The sequence below is a fragment of the Necator americanus genome, chromosome IV, assembly GCF_031761385.1.
Source record: "Necator americanus strain Aroian chromosome IV, whole genome shotgun sequence".
NCBI classification, from domain to species: Eukaryota; Metazoa; Nematoda; class Chromadorea; order Rhabditida; family Ancylostomatidae; genus Necator; species Necator americanus.
The window spans coordinates 21,393,473-21,410,902 of NC_087374.1; the positions used below are offsets into that span (position 1 = coordinate 21,393,473).

At 42.2% G+C, this 17,430-nt stretch overlaps 4 protein-coding genes across 5 annotated transcripts; all 4 read right to left on the reverse strand.

The window, feature by feature from the left end:
* Nucleotides 1-2,898: 2,898 nt before the first annotated feature.
* RB195_002200 (uncharacterized protein) lies at nucleotides 2,899-6,860 on the reverse strand (the record flags this gene model as incomplete). 2 transcript variants are annotated; one of them, XM_064199349.1, is made up of 11 exons in its annotated part: nucleotides 2,899-3,094; nucleotides 3,664-3,768; nucleotides 3,828-3,951; nucleotides 4,052-4,222; nucleotides 4,347-4,546; nucleotides 4,743-4,813; nucleotides 4,894-5,013; nucleotides 5,080-5,179; nucleotides 5,236-5,376; nucleotides 5,442-5,579; nucleotides 6,292-6,860. In XM_064199349.1, 11 exons carry the CDS (start codon nucleotides 6,858-6,860, stop codon nucleotides 2,899-2,901), a joined length of 1,935 nt encoding a protein of 644 aa, XP_064055229.1. The 2 variants fall into 2 exon arrangements, with proteins under 2 accessions (XP_064055229.1, XP_064055230.1); XM_064199348.1 differs by having other exon boundaries at nucleotides 3,828-3,975.
* A 1,209-nt stretch (nucleotides 6,861-8,069) lies between these two features.
* Nucleotides 8,070-9,204, reverse strand: RB195_002201 (uncharacterized protein; the record flags this gene model as incomplete). Its single annotated transcript, XM_064199350.1, has 4 exons — nucleotides 8,070-8,108; nucleotides 8,187-8,230; nucleotides 8,947-9,070; nucleotides 9,133-9,204. The coding sequence occupies 4 exons, from the start codon at nucleotides 9,202-9,204 to the stop codon at nucleotides 8,070-8,072; spliced, it is 279 nt and encodes a 92-aa protein (XP_064055231.1).
* A 4,092-nt stretch (nucleotides 9,205-13,296) lies between these two features.
* On the reverse strand, nucleotides 13,297-13,626 carry RB195_002202 (uncharacterized protein; the record flags this gene model as incomplete). Its single annotated transcript, XM_064199351.1, has 1 exon — nucleotides 13,297-13,626. One exon carries the CDS (start codon nucleotides 13,624-13,626, stop codon nucleotides 13,297-13,299), a length of 330 nt encoding a protein of 109 aa, XP_064055232.1.
* A 396-nt stretch (nucleotides 13,627-14,022) lies between these two features.
* Nucleotides 14,023-14,319, reverse strand: RB195_002203 (uncharacterized protein; the record flags this gene model as incomplete). Its single annotated transcript, XM_064199352.1, has 1 exon — nucleotides 14,023-14,319. One exon carries the CDS (start codon nucleotides 14,317-14,319, stop codon nucleotides 14,023-14,025), a length of 297 nt encoding a protein of 98 aa, XP_064055233.1.
* Between the last annotated feature and the right edge of the window lie 3,111 nt (nucleotides 14,320-17,430).

A 17,430-nucleotide genomic window follows, 5' to 3' on the forward strand; every position in this document is an offset into this window, starting at 1 on the left:
AAAAAAATTGTGCCATGAAAAAGATCTACGTAATTATGTCACGTCAAGCCTTCGTTCCTTTCACGAATGTCTAATTGGAAACAAACAAAGCTTCTTGCATATCTATAGCTGAAACAATCCGCAGAAATTACAGTTGGAGTAGTTGGCCTACGATTTTCATGAAATTTAAGGTAATTCGTAAAAACAATTCAGTGTCGACTGGCTTTCCCTTTTGTCTCAAAATTAATACATCCGATCCAACTTGAGCCGCCACTTCTTTCTCCCGTTTTGGATTTGTGTGCAAATAAAAAGTAGGCGCTAGAAGAAGAATATAGGTCCAATCAAATTCGATTTTGTTCCATTGATGTGCGTCTCAAAGAAGACTAGCTCAGTTTAAGGAGGATGAAGTTAGTTTGAATACATTGCAAGGATCAACTCACTATTAATTTTTGTAGTAAGAAATGAACTCTTTTAAAGTTTCGTAGATCCATTAAACCACCAAATTAAATCAGTCCATTTGATCAAAATATGCGTTCAAAGACTGATTTCATTAATCAATTAATCTTTTAAAAAAATCCTTTTTTATCGCTAGTGCTTACGGTAATGTATCACCGTCTTTACCATTGGGCATAGCGAAGCGGTTGGATGCGAGCGATAAAATGCAGCAATTTTGCTTCAGATTTACCTGCTCGAATACTTCCGATTCACGTCTTCAAATATTCGTTTTGAGCAAAACACGATGGTAACTGACGGTTTTGAAATTGCGAACTGTATTCCAGTATTGGCTACGAATACACAACAATTCGTAAATCTGTCACAACATCAACACAATATGGTTATCACAATGTTCCTAGAAGAAGTCATTCCGTAGAATCAGAGGTGGTACTTAGGTGGAACTCAAGCTGAGCAGAGAAATTTGTGGTCTTTAAACTGAGCACACTGTTCCAAGTGCTCGCTCGCCTTGTGGGCTCCGAAAGGAAGGAACCATCTTTGTCTTTGTCCCGATGTTTCCAGCATACTTTGGATGTGTTTGCTCACATCGACAAGCACGATGGATAGGTAGCACACGTAGACCAAAAATCCTCGTAAGCCCGCCGAATAATCTCTTGTAACGACGTAGTATTCGACGTTTTAGATTCGACGCGCACATAAGCAACCAGTGATCTCTTAAGGAGAGAAGTTATCAAACGAGAAAAGGAAAACAAGTGATTACAAGTAGGCGACCTTTTTTAGAAGATTTTCTCCGCCTGTTCTCTCTCCAGATGCTGTAGAATTAAATATGTCATTCACGTAATACTTATATCAGATGAGATCAGCTGCCTAGAAATGTCCCTGAACGAAAATTACGAACGCAAAGCAGAAGCATCCGAAGGCGGTGGCGCTGGTGCTCTTCGGGATATGAAGTGTTTCTTAGAAAGGAGTGAATGGGTGTGATGACCAACGGGTATTGTTTGCCGTCTCGGGTGTCAGTGAGGGTTTAATCGTGAGTTGTGCCCAGCGCCTCCTCAAATAAACCTGCGCCTGTGTCATGCATTCACGGTATCATGCACGATTTCTGAGTTCACCCTGTAAACTTCAAGCCGTTCTTATCCCCTTCAAAACAGCTTTGTTAAAATGCTGACCTCTACATATACGTACATGTACGTAGAATGAAAGGAACTACAGAAATGACTAGTAGTAATAATGATAATGGTAGCGATACCAAACGAACGGTCTTGTTCGTCTCCCCCGTATGAAGCTCTTTTCGTAACCACTTACCACAGAACTTGTTAACTACTTCGGGCTTTCCTAGCTATTTTGAGGATAAATTGTAATTGATTTCCCTTTAAACCATCCGTGACAGACTAAGTACAACTAGGTTGATGGCCATCACGTGAACTCAGTATGAAACTGCAAGAGAACACCACGAAGAAAACAAATTAACCACTCACAGTATACTATTTTATTTGCTTTATTTGGTTAAGTCACATTCCGAGATGGAGTACCTCAAGAAAGTCGTTCAAAAACACTTCTGTTGGATTTCATTTTGAATGGTTCCCAGGCCTGCCATATTTCGCATGAATCGAGTACTAATCGTGAGTGTGATTATCCTAATCCTACCACGACATTTATCTAAATTGATTTCACACTATCTTATAATTTCTATCACTTCACATTAAAAAATCCAGAGACCTTAAGTTCACTCCGATAAGGACGGATATGCTTATGCTGTTGTTGTGCTGTATGTTTCAAAGCATAATTAAATCGTCCTCACGTCATCGGACAAAATCTTAGCTGTATCATTAAGTCAAGAAAAACATTTAAGAACCCGCTGAATATTTATATTAATTTTTCACAGTAATCATTTGTACCTTTTCTCGAAGAAGATGGTGATCACTGATACATAGAGGCTTTGTCTTCTTTCACTTCAAACCACAGATGATTGTCATTGTAATTACAAACACAGAGAGTGTACAACTGAAGTTCGCCGCCAGTTTACACTGACAACGTTAAAACGAGAGAAATTAAAAGAAGGAAGATAAACACAGCAACTATATAAAAACTGATTTTAAGGGCAAAATAAGATATCTAGATATGTACGTAAAGAACCCTTAAAAGCGTTTGAAATAATAATGCCATTTTAACAACGAAAGATTCACAAAATAATCTTAGCAATAACACTGAAACTGAAAGTCCTTAAATACAAATACTTGAAAAGTAGTAATAACCTCGCGCCGACCGTTCGGCTGTATACATAGGAAGTTCCTTGTACCTCATGAGTGCTTAATTCTGCGAGTCACTTAACTTTTGGATGATATCAGTGGAAATGTGCTCTACTTGATTTCATCAACTAATCCTTTAACTGTCAATTATTCGACCCGACAAGTATGGTTGACGACTACTATACCTATACAACAAGGCAGAGCATTGCTTTTCCTTTTATCTATTCTTCATATTGTCAAAGTCATCCTCTTCCACAAATGACAACAACGGTTCGACCACATCAGCAATGGTTTTCTCCTCGTCCGATTTAAACGCTGTCCATGCAGGATCCTCTTCCACATCGAATTCATCTCCAGCCGACTCGCAATAACCATATCGGTGTAGTTCGTTGTTTGACCATGCTTTGCATTCTCTGGAGGTAATCGACTAGTGTAGCGGTATGATGTGAATGCGCATGTTAGAAAGAGCAAATGAGATTTCTGGTTGTGACTAGTAGCACCAAAATCCTTTCTTGACCCAACAGTCAGAAAACCGTACTAGACCTGAGAACGGTCTTTTAGACGGCTCTACCAACTCAACAAACCGCTTTTCGAGGCATGACCTACGGCTATATTTGCGCCAATGGCTAACTTTATTCATTAAATAACTGCAAGGTTGCAAACACACCACCTAAGCAGCAAGGAATCTTTTGGTTATCTTTTGTACGTCCGAATCAAAACGACATGACGCACGGTGCTGTTACTTAAGCGGCTGCGCTCGAAGCAGTACGTAGCGGTTGGGTTGTAAGGGAGTCCTTGCTAGCACTACTCACCACTGCAGTCGGCAAGGGGCCCAGGTCGATCCCATCTGTGAGCTCTACCATGCCACTTCGAGCGCACCTCTGCCGATAAAAAATGGTAAACGGTGAAGGCATCCGAGATATCCGCATGCACAATGAACGCGCTCCCTTTATCCACCGTGAGAGAGTAAGTACGGACATACCTGCTCACGTCCTTGTGCAAATGCGCTTTAAGCATTAGCAATAAGCGATCGGTTCTCTTTATCTTGTTCCCGGAATCTCTACATGCAGTTGATTCAGATACCAAACTGAAACAACTAATAATTCAACTTCTTCGCACCTGAACTGTATTTCTTCCTCAACTAACCTCAACAATCGTTGGCAATCTACAGACGTTGCAGGGGTTGTTAAATGAGTAAAAGCAGCTTGTGCTAGTATAGGAAACTCGTTCATGTAAGCCCTCCACCAGTGGATAGGATCGGTGTTAAACGCTGGTCGAGACGTTCTCAGTATTCCTCCATAGTGTTGTAGTTCAGCCCAAAATAAGAGTAGTAGATTTATATGACCGAAAAAAATGAAGCAGCCAAAAACCTACTCTCAGCTCATCACCATGACTCCAAGAATTTGCATTTCTCAAATTCGGGTCTTCCTGGTTCTCCCGAAGAATCTCCCAAACGGATGTAGATTGATTCTGAGATTGTTGCTGCCAAACGCCATCGTTTGAACTTTGAGCTTCGCGTTCCCTGGGCGGATGAATTCTGTCTGCAAGGGAATGAGTTGTGAACCATCTCTTACAGTAACCAACATAGCCCATGCTACAAAAATCTTCAGAACACTTCACAAAGAAAATGCAGCTGCATGAGATCCTGGAGTATAAAAAACCAACTATGGTGAGTGATAAATCTGTCCATGATAGCAGTCCAACTTTTCATCGGCTGCACTGTTTCGAGATATGCGAATCGTGGATCAAGAAAAGCGGCCATTTGCAGAAATTCGTCACCTAACCATGGGTTGAAGTATTTCATTGTGTTTTCAAGCAATAGCTGACCAAATCGATGAGCTTCGTCGTTCAACTGAACAAGGCGCCTGAAGGAAAACATATGGTGGCAGCTTAGTGTTAATGCGTACTTTCCACCTTCTCACATTTCACATCCGAATAAGAGTCAGAAAAAAAGGAATGCACTATGATGACGATGATGCATTTTCACCGGATAAAGCTGCCATGCCACAAAATGGAAATACGCAAAGAGGGAAATCAATTGGAAAATAGGGAAAGGTATACTTTTCTGTTGTAGTGATCAGTATTCGTGCAACTGCGAGGTACACAGAAGCCGTAGAGTCTCGTGCGCAGACCTAAAAGTGACGTTCTGGGAGAGATTTTGTCGTCACCTCGCTTTCAGAAATACGATCTCTTACAACTGGAAAATACTTACCTGTTTGACAAGCGAATAAAATGGTTCCAGAAAAGATCTCAGAGCCTCTATGAATTGCACATCTTTTGCTTCAAGCGATGGCAAATTTAACTTCTGCGTTATCTCATTAAATGCTGGCATCTATTCAAGAAAAGCTACATAATTTGTGTGCATTTCTGATCGTAACATATGAAAGGAACTTCGTACCGTTACTAAGACGTCGCAGATCATGTTGTAGGTCGTAATCCATCTATTAGAACAATCGGCGCAAGGGCTGACTTCCGGCAGCTTAAACTCTCGCAAACGACTGAGATAAATGTACTTTAGAAGTTGTAGCGCAACTAACACAGAAGCAGTGGTTACCTCTTCAAGTGCATTTTTGCGTTTCTATTACGTTGAAACTCCGACACTAATCGACGAACTCTCTCTATTGTTGCGGCAGCTGGCTCTGTTTGGAGCGTATCGCCTGCGACAAGGCTAATACTTTGTGCTGCACAAGGGACACTAAAAAAAGCAAAATTGTGTAGAACCCAGCGAGTTATTAGATGGTGAAAGCAGTGAATGTTTACAATGTCGTACGAAGATAGAGAGCTGCCTCCTGCAGCGGTTGTGTCTCCTTTGCTACCATCGTCCCTATGCGAGACGCATCCACATCTAGTTTTCTCAAACAGTTCACAACGGCTTCAGAAACTGTGTATCCAGAAAAACTGAAAGAGAATGAAAAATGGCTACAATGAGACATTTGTCGAAGCTGAAGAAGTTTTGTGAAAAAACCAGATCCGTCAAAAGAAGCCTTTTCCTTTCTTTAAAACCACAACACCGGTTTCTTCATATTCGTAAGGAATGTAGCAATATTTATGGCGTGGAGTGAGCCAGACTACTTAGCGATTGAGAGATTCTGATGGGTTATCGAGTACTACACAGTACAGTACTACTATTTGCTTATGATACATGAGAAAATAAACAAATTTCAGAACTGATTCATGGAATAAGAACACATTCCACTCTTTCACACTACAATTATTGTTGGGTTGAAGCTGGATCCTCGAGAAAGTAGGCTCTTTTGACTTCGCTTTTCTTCTTCAAGTTCCACTGCTTGTGAAAATAAATTTATAAGTTATAAATCTAGTTTACGACGGACAATATCGCGAATGCAAAACTATGAACAGCAAGCAAAAACAAAACTACGATAACAAGCTTATCGACGAGTATGCCGAACTAGGATGACGACCCGAGAAAGTGTCCCAGACAAATCCGGAACTAATGGGGGTTGATGCATCTGTTTAGGATAAAATAATATCTGACGATCATATGTGCCTATGTAGGTAGACAACTAGTAGGCTTTCCCACAAGGAAAAATAATTTTGGTAGATTAACGCGTGAACAGCATACACACAGAAAAAACATGTTCTTGCATACCTTTGCAGATCTATCGGTGTACAGTCTAAAATTAGATTTCGCCGTTCCAACGAGGTCCGAGACAGCACTTGTGCACCAATAAGTAGGAGTCCAGTATGTTGTTTGAATGTGTTATGGAAATCCAAAGTCATTGCTACTGTTGACGAAAGATCAGCAAGCATTGTTCGGTTGGTCAACTCCACTCTGCAGCCTTCCTCATCCAGAATCGTCCGGAGCATTCTCAGCGAAGGCGGATGATAAGATGGATTTAGTGTAGAACAAAAATCACGGAACGGTTTCAGCGTACTCGTTTCAAGCGGCAATGCCCCTTCGATCACGAGTCGTGCCAGCGTCTTGTGTACGGTCATACGAGGATCGTCAGCGCTGGCAGCGCCACTGCTTCCAGCTTCGAATCTCTTTCTCGTGAAGCTGCCCAATTCTTCTCCATGACTCGTTCTAAGATGAGCCAAAAGATTGGTAGTTGTCTTGGATTTCGGTATCTTCAGCGATCGATTACATAACGTACAAATTCCTATGAAGTTTCCAAATTCATCATTGGTCTTCCGGAAGTAGTTCCATACGGCACTCATTTAGGGTAAAAATGCCTGAGAATATAAAATTCATAAGATCAAAATAAGACAGTGCGGAACTGCTCAATATGTGCAGCGAATACGTGTAATCTATTTCGAAGACCGTGTAAAGTAAAGGTTTCAAGCAAAAAAAGGAAACAATGATCTACGGCATATTATGCGATTAACAAAAACTATTTTCTTGAAATGAGCACGGAATCGAACTATTCATTTCTTACGCTTCTTACTATTCTTTCTTTTCATCTCACACAGATGTTCCCATTATTTTAAGCTTCGATATTTTTACTCTGTCTACATCCTGTCATGTCATCAAAGCACTCTCTGCGTGTGATAAAAATTCCCTTTATATTGTAGCAACTGGTTTTTTAACATTATACCACTACTATTTGTTCTAAGATTAATCAGCCAACTCTAGGAAATCTTATGACTAACTCATATTAATAAGCATATAAATATTTAAACAGCAAGGAGTAGAAGCCGGGAGAGCACTGCACACCCGCCAAGATTTTCATGAAATTTTTAACTTGTCGCTGGGCATGATCTCATGACAGGATCGTTTGCGCAAGTAAAAGTTGTGTAAAAAATAACAGAAACATTCTACTTTGTAATTTCAAATAAATTTCAAGTGAGATGAGCAATTTTATTCTTATATCACATTGTAACAAAAAAACGTTCTTTCAACCGTAGAGGTAAACATGTTTATCACTGGTATTAAGCGAATTGCTTCGCAACATTAATGACATTGGCCTGTGCTGTTATCAGTTATATGAAGTGAGATAAAACCATCAGGGTAAACCGCTGCGGTAAGGCAATCACTCGGACATTCCTTGCTGGAGAAGACGACTGAGGAAATGTGAGAAGTACAACAAAGTGGATAGCGATCACAGAGGTCAAGGGACGCCAACTATGGCCGTTCTGTAAATTAAAACACAAAGAAGCCACGAACATAACATCTGTTCGAAAAAGAAAGGAAGAATCATTTCTATACAAGTCAATAACAAAGAACTTCAAGTGATTCAGATGAGAATAACGAGAAACAAGAGCAGACTTCGTATGCAAATGCTCTGTAACTGGGCAAAATCAATAGCGGGATGGCAAAACCATGAATATTTGAGTGTCCTGGGCAAGCTACAGCTATTCGCGTGCATGCATTCGAATATTCGACGTGTCGAATTGCTAGGCGCGCCCGCCAATCGATTGGTCGGCCATTCAGCTAGGCCACTCGACTGCAGTGTGTGACTTGATTACCTAAATGGATCGCATTCAATGGTGTTATCGCAGTTTTTCGATGGATTTAAACAACTGTCCATCTGGTACGGGCAATACTTCATAATCGAAGAGAATTCCAAATGTTGCATTCAAACGAACATCTGTATAGAATTAGCCAAATAAATGGACTACACCATTCATCTTATGGCTAACTTCGCTACGACTAAGCACATTTCTTGGAGCAAAAATTAAAAGACTGGTCGTACTTTTTGTTATTATTTGTAGCAACCGGTACTGACTCAAGCATAGTAGGTTCAAAACGACGTGAAGCACGGTGCCGTTGCGTAAGCGGCTACTCTCGAAGCGGAGCGTTGAGAATAGCGGTTGGGATCGTGTAGGGATCCTCGTTACCGCCACCCATCTCTGGAGTTCGCGATGGTGCCTCGTCGATTCCAACCGCTCTTCCCACCGTGCTGCTTCAATCGCAGTCGCTTACACAACCGCACCCTGTCCATGTCGTTTTGACCCGCCTCTAGTCAAAAAGAGCAAAACTGCGCCTCTTCGGCTGCAGTATAGTTCCACTAATCTTCGAGGTATCAGAATTAGTTCCGATTTTTTTCGTCACTTTTGCCTTCTCTTGCACTTCAAATGAGCACCGATGCAAACAGTCTCCGCTTGAAATAACAAAGTCAAAAAGTTTTTGTTCCGCATTTTTTCGAATGTTGTCCCCGTATTTCCCTGACAATTCCCCTTACAATTTCTTGATAGTTCTCTTGCGGCGCCTTGAGGCTGAACCATTGAAATCAAATTTCTAGTAATGCACCATGCTCATCAGATGGTCTGAGTAATTCTCCGCATCTTAGCGCGCGATACTCACTCTCTGGCAGCCACAATTCAAATTCACTGCTTTTTCTCGACTTCCCATAATCTGCAGAGATACAAAATCCTATGACACCAATCTCCATGATTTGCGAGTCGACGTTTGCGTGTTCTCGCAAATGCTAACGCACCGTTTTGAATGCAAACGCCTCAGCTAAGTTGCACTATAAGTAGTAACGCTTACATCGTTATTCGGTATTCGTTTACATCCAGACAAACGTCTCAACATGTGGAACCGCATGTTTTCACCAGCCATACTTGGTTTCTTTGCCTGCAGTCACGTGGAAGTGTCATATGTACTTTAAGGGTATCTTCTTAGGCTTCTAGAACCCTTTCTGCATTCGTAATATGTTGACTTCGAGAGCAGGACGTACGCCCTGTGAGGATCCAAGTTTCCGATGTTACTTTTTTCTATCTCCGTTCTCTATAACATGAACTAATTTCGGCTCGTTTTTTCCGTGAAGTGGCACTTCAGGATTTCGGTATTGAAGTTGAAGTTGGAGCTATAAAATGCATTGATGGTAATACTCCACTTTTGTGGGAAGTATCATTCCCAACTTTCTTAAGTCTACCTCTAGTCTAGAAAAAATGTATCTACGCTGGGGTTGGCATCATTTCCTTCTGCCATTTCTCTTTTTCCTGGGTGAATTATCTTTTGCGTATTTTTGCTTATATGGTGTAATTGAAAATGACTTTTTTGCATAGTTTTTTCCTATTCTAGGATGTATGTGTAAAGATGTTCCATGCACATTAATCAATGTGTGTTTAGCGGATTAACCATGGTTTTTCCTCGAAAACAGCTGACATATTTATTAGCCGGATCCTGAGGTCTCGTTTAAGTTCGGTGTTTGATTGTATATACCTGATAACACTAGAATTCTTTTAAACTCGTTTAAACACCCCTGTTGGTATTATTTTAGCTCTTTTCTTTTTGTTGCAGCGGTCTCCAAGGAATTATTCTTGCTCGTTCCCGCACCCATTTCTTTTTTCTTTGTGACCCTTACTAATAACAAATATGTATATCCATACCAGAACTTGCACGAATATTTGGATTAACTTCACCTTAAGCTGTAATGTATCCAAAAACATCAGGATAGGGACAGAGAACTCTAATTACAAACAAATAATCACAAACACGCACTTGTATGTATAGTCCAAGAAGTCGCTAATTCGAATAGATTAGAGGATCGAAATATGCGAATGCATATTAACACTCGACTGACATTGAGGCAGTCTCAAGAACAACTGAATAGGTGAAATGCTAGATGACCAGAGAAAAAACTCAGTATCGTTGTACGGCTAGTAATCTGCAGCAAAATCCTTGAAGTTTCTTGTAACTTTGAAGTTCTACCGCTGTGACTCTAATATAACACATGAAGATGAACTGCCAGAGCGCTAATAGAATCATATCAAAATCCAACTTTTTCTATTCCAGTGGTTGTTGCCATAGAAAACACATGGCTTCTACGTCATGTGTGCAAATAAAAGCTGTTAGACTGAGGATCGCCTCTCTGATGCTGCCAGATCGCTTCGAGCTCACCTTTGTGATTATCAAGCAGTTTATGATATTGGATGAGAAACGCTTCCATAGATACATGTGCGATAAATACTGAATTTATTCGGTTCGTCACAAACACAGGGAAACATATGAGTTTTATATATGGACCCTGCATACTTGGCTATTGGATGGAACTCTTCGGAGTGACGTTTCCGTGCATTAGAACAGTATATTAAACTCGTTCGGCCTTGGCAATGAGAACTCAATTAAGATAGCGGGGATTCTGTAATCTTCGCTCTCTGTGGGTAGCCGCAGCTAAGTAGGACATACGCACAGTGTTTTCACTCTCCCTAGTTTCTATCCGCTGAATATTGTAACATCCTCGGTACAGCATCCAATTTAAGAGAACACTTTAGAAAGTGAATAACGCAGTCCAAACACTTCTGCATCTGATCTATCTAATCGATAGTCTTTGTAGGCTTTTTACAGCTAAAGAGCGGGAGAAAAAGATCTGCAAAGCTAGTTTAGCTATTCATACTGTTATCGTGGTTATTGACCTAGAAGACGCCTGAATAACTTGGTTTGCCTAACTACTTTTAACCTAGATCCGCCAGTTTTCATCCTGCATGCGCTTGAAATTTGATAGAATAAGGTGGTATTTTTTGTTATTCGAAGCAACCGTCTATTTCTATTCATTCTTAGAATGGGTTCTAACTTTTTTTCGTACTCCGATGGAATGATCTGAAAGTGCGTGTCTTCAACATACTCTAAAACTGCCAATTAACCTCTTTATAGCTCGTAGGCTTCCTCTTAGACGTATCCAGATTTAATTTATGGATCTTAGAAAAAAAACTCGGTACTGGCTACATTGCGACTATGAGGTGAGGGGATTTAGGTTCAGAACCTACAGAAAAGAGTTGACAGAATTACACCTGCTCAGACTTGTTCAGGCACGCCTCCTGCACGTTTGGAATCTTTCGAAACTCACCGCGTGTTGCTTACTGTGCACATCTACCCAATGGATATTCAAAGTGGAAGGCGAAGAAGTCTTGATTTCCTCGTTCTTGTACTCCATTCGCCATTTTCCCCATTTCCCCCTTATTTCTTTATTCAGCTAACCAATCATTCTATCACGCACTCAATCGCGCATTTTTCCATACATCGAAAGAATTCTGCTAGAAATTTTACATAACTCCCAATTATAAATAGTTGCAATGATCTTTCTATCGCCAATCGGCATTCTTTATCCCAGACATCTTCGCTGTACATTTAACGCGACCGGGTAGAAAATATCATATAGTCGAGTCAAAAGGACATGAATCACGAGTTCAGTTGCGGTGCATTTGCGTACGCGCTCGAAACGGCGCGGTGGAGGCAGCAGTTGGAACTGAATGAATTGGAAATTGGTCAGACCGTCGCAAACTGCAACCGAGAGGTGGTATCAGAAGGGGTTTCAGAAAGGTTCCTAGGTGCTCCGCTGCACGCGCCTCGAGAGAAGCCGCGTACGCAATTGCGTACGTGCTTCATGTCGTTTTGACCCTACTGTAACTCCATCATTGACGGATCTGATCTAAATCTACTTAAACGGCTGCGCGGTCCCACGTCGATCGGCGCCTCTTCGAATGCAGCCACTAGCGTAACAACACCGTGCTACATGTCATTTTGACCCGACTATAGACATCACTGAAGGTGCCATCTAAATAACTTCAAACGGCTGCGCGGGCGGTCGCGTCGCGGCGCGCTGTCCTGCTGCCACTTCTGCCAAATCGGCGGCCCTTCACAAACCTGTGGGCCTTTAGTGTTAAAAGGCACTCGTAGGTATTCGACCTGAGGTAAAAGGTAAAAGTGATGACTTCTACCTTCGCTGCATCTGATTCATTGCCTATTCTAGGTTTAAATGTCTGCTAGCTAAGGTAAGTTATTTCTAGATATGTATTCTATATTGTGACTTCTCTCACTCAACTAGTCTTCATTTCTTAACATGTGCTAGCATGGAGTTGTTTTTTTATCCCTCCCCTTTAGGGATTGCATTCTTCCTTGCTCTCCTTCTTCGTTGTGGAAATCATTCCATTTCTCCTCTGAATTGCCCAGTATTGCTTTTCGAATAATCACTTTTAATTATTGACTAGTCGAAGGTACGGTTTTCGTAGAGCATACTGTTTTGCTGGGATAGTGATTTGGAACCGTTCGAAGTAAAGATTTCGCGAAACTCATAGTGATTTTATTACAGTGATTTTTCTTCCTATTTGCCGTAAAAACGACCCGGAAGATGCGGCACCGCACAGGGCTGGCGCGCTCCAATCGGACTGCTTGTAGAAAATAGTGCGCCGGAACGCTCGAAACCGTATCTTCCGGGCCGTTTACAGCAATTAGGAAGAAGTGAAGGGAATCACCCTCCTCCCGATAATCTACAACCCCGTATACGAATACTCCACCGGAAATGCGTACCACTCTAGATTTGTGGGGTGGTGCCTTTAAGGATTCTTTATTTCTTGACATGTGCTAGCATGGAGTTGTTTTTGGCAAGAACATTATTGATTCTTGGCTTCTACAACTCACGGCTGGCACAATCCTCTCTGTTGACGCATTCTTTATGCAGTTGAAAATTGGGTTTCTTTTAGGAATTGTTGCCAAATGATTGCCACACATTTCCACTGATGTTTATCTCTCCCCTTTGGAGACTGCATTCCACCTTACTCTCCTTCTTCGTTACTGAGATCATTCTATTTCTCCTCTGAACTGCACTGCAATGATTTTCAAATAATCGCTTTTATTAGGTTGAGTCGAAAGTTCTCGGACAAATTGACAATATTTTTATTTACTTTGCAATTTTCAAACGATAACTGTAAATCATTTGAAGTATGCCCCATTGGCACCGATGGTCTTCTGCCAACGTCTAGGCAGATCGTAGATGCCTTTGCTCCAGAACGCTGGGGACTGGTCCTTGAAGAACTGCTCGAGTGCCTTTTTGATGTCCTCGCGGGTTTGGAAGTCTTGACCATCCGGATGATGTTGCACACAGGAGAAAAGGTGGTACTCCGTGGAAGCCAGATCTGGGGAATACGGTGGGTGTGGTGAAATGATCCAGAAGAACTTCTTCAGTTTGGTTTTGGCCATTTTTCCAATGTGTGACTGTGTTGTCGTGCTGGAAGTAGACTTCTCGCTGCTGCGGGCGTGCATTTTCGAGCTTTGTCTTCAAATTCCTCAGTTACTCAACGTGGACGTCTGCTGTCACTGTGCATCCCTCAGAGAGTAGCTCCCAGTATTCGGCGATGTGCACTCTCCAACAGATGCAGACCATAACCTTTTAGACGTGTACGTTGAGTTTAGGGACGTCTTCTGCATCCGTACCTTTGTAGACCCGTTGGGCACGCCGGTGAATGTTAGAATAGGAAATACACTTCTCATCCCTTGTGACTAGGTGCTCAAGAAACGTGTGGGTGCGCTTGAGCGTAAGGAGAGAAAGTGCCGTATCAGCGCGGTCTATCTCACACTGACTCAGAGCATGTGGTACCCATCGACCTAGTTTTCGCACCTTGCCGATTGACTTCAATCCGCGAACAACTGTGGTTTGACTCACCCAAGAGCGACTGTCAGTTCGCGAGTGGTTTGATACAGGTCGGCTTCCTCCTGTCTCCGCAGCAAATCCAAATCCAACTCCATCGGGCGTCCCGAACGGTCTTCATCTTCGATGGAATAGTCGCCAGACGCGAACTTCAAGTGCCACTTGTAGACTGTACTTTTAGCGGGGGCGTGCTCCTTGTAAACTTCCTTCAGACGTCTATCGATATCCGCGGGTTCTTGGCCAGATAGATGGAGAAAGATTTTTACGTTGCGGAGGTGGAGTGACGACGGCTTGAAATTGCGCGGCATGGTGGCAGGAAAGGAACTAGCTCAGTGTAATTGTTAACATACACTTTGACGAGAACTTTATACTCTATCAAACGGTAGTTAACGCGACCATTTTTGTCAGCTCTTTGCTGAGTGATAATCTCTAGAAGTCATCACTACCACATTGTCCGAGAACTTTCGACTCAACCTAATAATTATTGAATTGCCGAAGATACGACTTTGAATTGTACGACTGCGAAATTAAGAGACTTTCAATAGCGATAACCATGCATTTAACAAGTTGACGCTTTTATAATACCCAAAATAAAGTATAACGAAAAGCAGATGGAGTGGAAAAAAATATAGACGTAGATGGAGGTTGACGAAGCGTTGTAATACACAAAAATCACTATAATAAAATCACTATGAGTTTCGCGAAATGTTTACTTCGAACGGTTCCAAATCACTATCTCAGCAAAACAGTATGCTCTACGAAAACCGTACCTTCGACTAGTCAATAATTAAAAGTGATTATTCGAAAAGAAATACTGGGCAATTCAGAGGAGAAATGGAATGATTTCCACAACGAAGAAGGAGAGCAAGGAAGAATGCAATCCCTAAAGGGGAGAGATAAAAAAACAACTCCATGCTAGCACATGTTAAGAAATGAAGACTAGTTGAGTGAGAGAAGTCACAATATAGAATACATATCTAGAAATAACTTACCTTAGCTAGCAGACATTTAAACCTAGAATAGGCAATGAATCAGGTGCAGCGAAGGTGGAAGTTATCACTTTCACCTGTTTACCTCAGGTCGAATAGCTACGAGTGCCTTTTAACACTAAAGGCCCTCACGTTTGTGAAGGGCCGCCGATTTGGCAGAAGTGGCAGCAGGACAGCGCGCCGCGACGCGACCGCCCGCGCAGCCGTTTAGGGTTATTTAGATGGCACCTTCACTGATGTCTATACTCGAGTCAAAATGACATGTAGCACGGTGTTGTTACGCTAGTGGCTGCAATCGAAGAGGCGCGGTTGGGATCGACGTGGGACTAATCCGAAATGAAGCGTGGATAGTGCTAGTAAATGTCCCACCCAATCCTAACCGCTGCGCTCCAGCGCTCCGCTTGGGGGCAATCACTCACGCAGCTGCACCGTGCTTCATGTCGTTTTGACCCTTCTACAGTTGATTCTACAGTTCCAAAGAAAATTAGAATGCAGTTTCTCACTAAAAAGAAGGCAACTAAGCACACTTTATCTTACTCTGGTTAGAGGATATTTGATATTGAATGGAATGGAGAACTAGATTGATCACATTTAAAACCTACTATTTTCGAACACTTGTGTTGCAGGAATTGAAGGAGCCGAGTTGCGAATCGCTTGGGACATCTATCCTGCAACACAAGTGTTCGAAAATAGTTGGTTTTAAATGTGATCAATCTAGAAATGTCAAGAAGTCGGATTATTTGTGATGTTTCCTTTAGTCGTATGTATAACCTGCGTTCGCTTGATCGGCCACCGCCGCCTCCTCGAGGACACTCTCGTGGCCGCTTTCTCTCTCGCTCTTTCTCTCGGGTACTTCCCGCTTGCGTCATTGCGAGTCCGTTTCCCCGTCCCGCGGCTAACGCAACCTCGCTTATCGATCTGTAGGCTTGCTTTTTTTTGGGCGTTTGGCTTCTGTACTATATTGTATTACATGTTTGACTCTTCCTGTTTTCTCAGAGATACGATATTTCGGAGCAGCCTTGACTCAACTTCTAGTCATCTAATTCACTGGGAATTCGTAAACATAGATTTAGATTGGTTTTTTGATAGAGGTTTAAGCTAGATGTCAGCTTTTACCAAACTCCCATCACCTTCGTCACCTTGACAACTACTGTTGTTTCTCAACTTGCTCAAGGCATCAGTAACACCAAATTTCTATATTGACCCTAAACTCAGTAATATTTCTGGACGAAAAAACTAGAGTAAACTTTTAGAACTTAAAACCCAAACTTCTTTCAGAAACTTTTGAACCTTTGCTTGTTAGTGGTCAACAACTGGGTCGCTTTTTTTTTATGAGGAAGTCTGCTGATATAATCAGCTCAACAATGTTAACCGATTTCTATTTCTTGGTAGTAGGAGCGATTTGTTTAACAATGGTATCTGCGGTGTACTAGAGAGCAGGGGTATACTAGGATGTGATGGAAAGGTCAATATGTTACTCTCATCCTTCTTCTTCCTGCTATGCAAAGGTTGTGGTTTTGTGTATCTTGTCACGAGATGACTCTTGCTGCGTCCATTGGTGTCAGGCCCAGTGAACAACTACATTCCTGGAACTTTCGGCGCAAACTAGAGCTATTGTCTTTCTAACCTGTGGCGGTGTTGCAGTCTTTGTTCTAATCGTTCAATCTGACGATGAAGAATCATGCGTGAGGTTCGAGCAGAAAAGCACCGAAAGCACAACACCATTTTAGAGTGATTAAAGTTAAAGGCATCACCCCACGAATCTGAGGTGGTGCAGATTTCAGGTGGAGTATTGGTATATGGGATGGGAGACTATGGAGAGGGGGTGATTCCGTCCATTTCTTCCTAATTGCCGTAAAAAAAGGCCCGGAAGATGTGGCGCCGCACAAGGCTGGCGCGCTCCAGTCGAACTCCTTGTAGAAAATGGTGCGCCAGAACGCCCGAAGCCGTATCTTCCGGACCATTTTTTACGGCAATTAGGAAGAAATGGACGGAATCACCCCTCTCTCCATAATCTACTATCCCGTATACGAATACTCCACCTGAAATCCGTACCACCTCGGATTCGTGGAGTGATGCCTTTAATGGACATGGTGTTTTGTACCCATGCTTGTCTGCGCGATCGTTGCCGCAACCCTTTGACATTCCCATTCCCACTGGTCCATGCCTCGCCTCAGCTGAACGCACATCGTAGTTTTCCTAGCAAACAAAAGTGCTAACGTCTAAAACTTCCGTTTTGTGCATCTTGCCTCCTCTCCGGGAAGAATCAGTCACTTCCTTTGTATTAGAAATACCGAATCCCGCTACTCACTCTGTCTTCAGTGGTCTAGCGACATAACTGGAACTAGAGGGTTTCTCCCATCAGCTGTTAGGTTTAGCTCATCCTGCTAGCGAGTAGGGGGAAATGCGACGTATGTGGAATTGAACAGC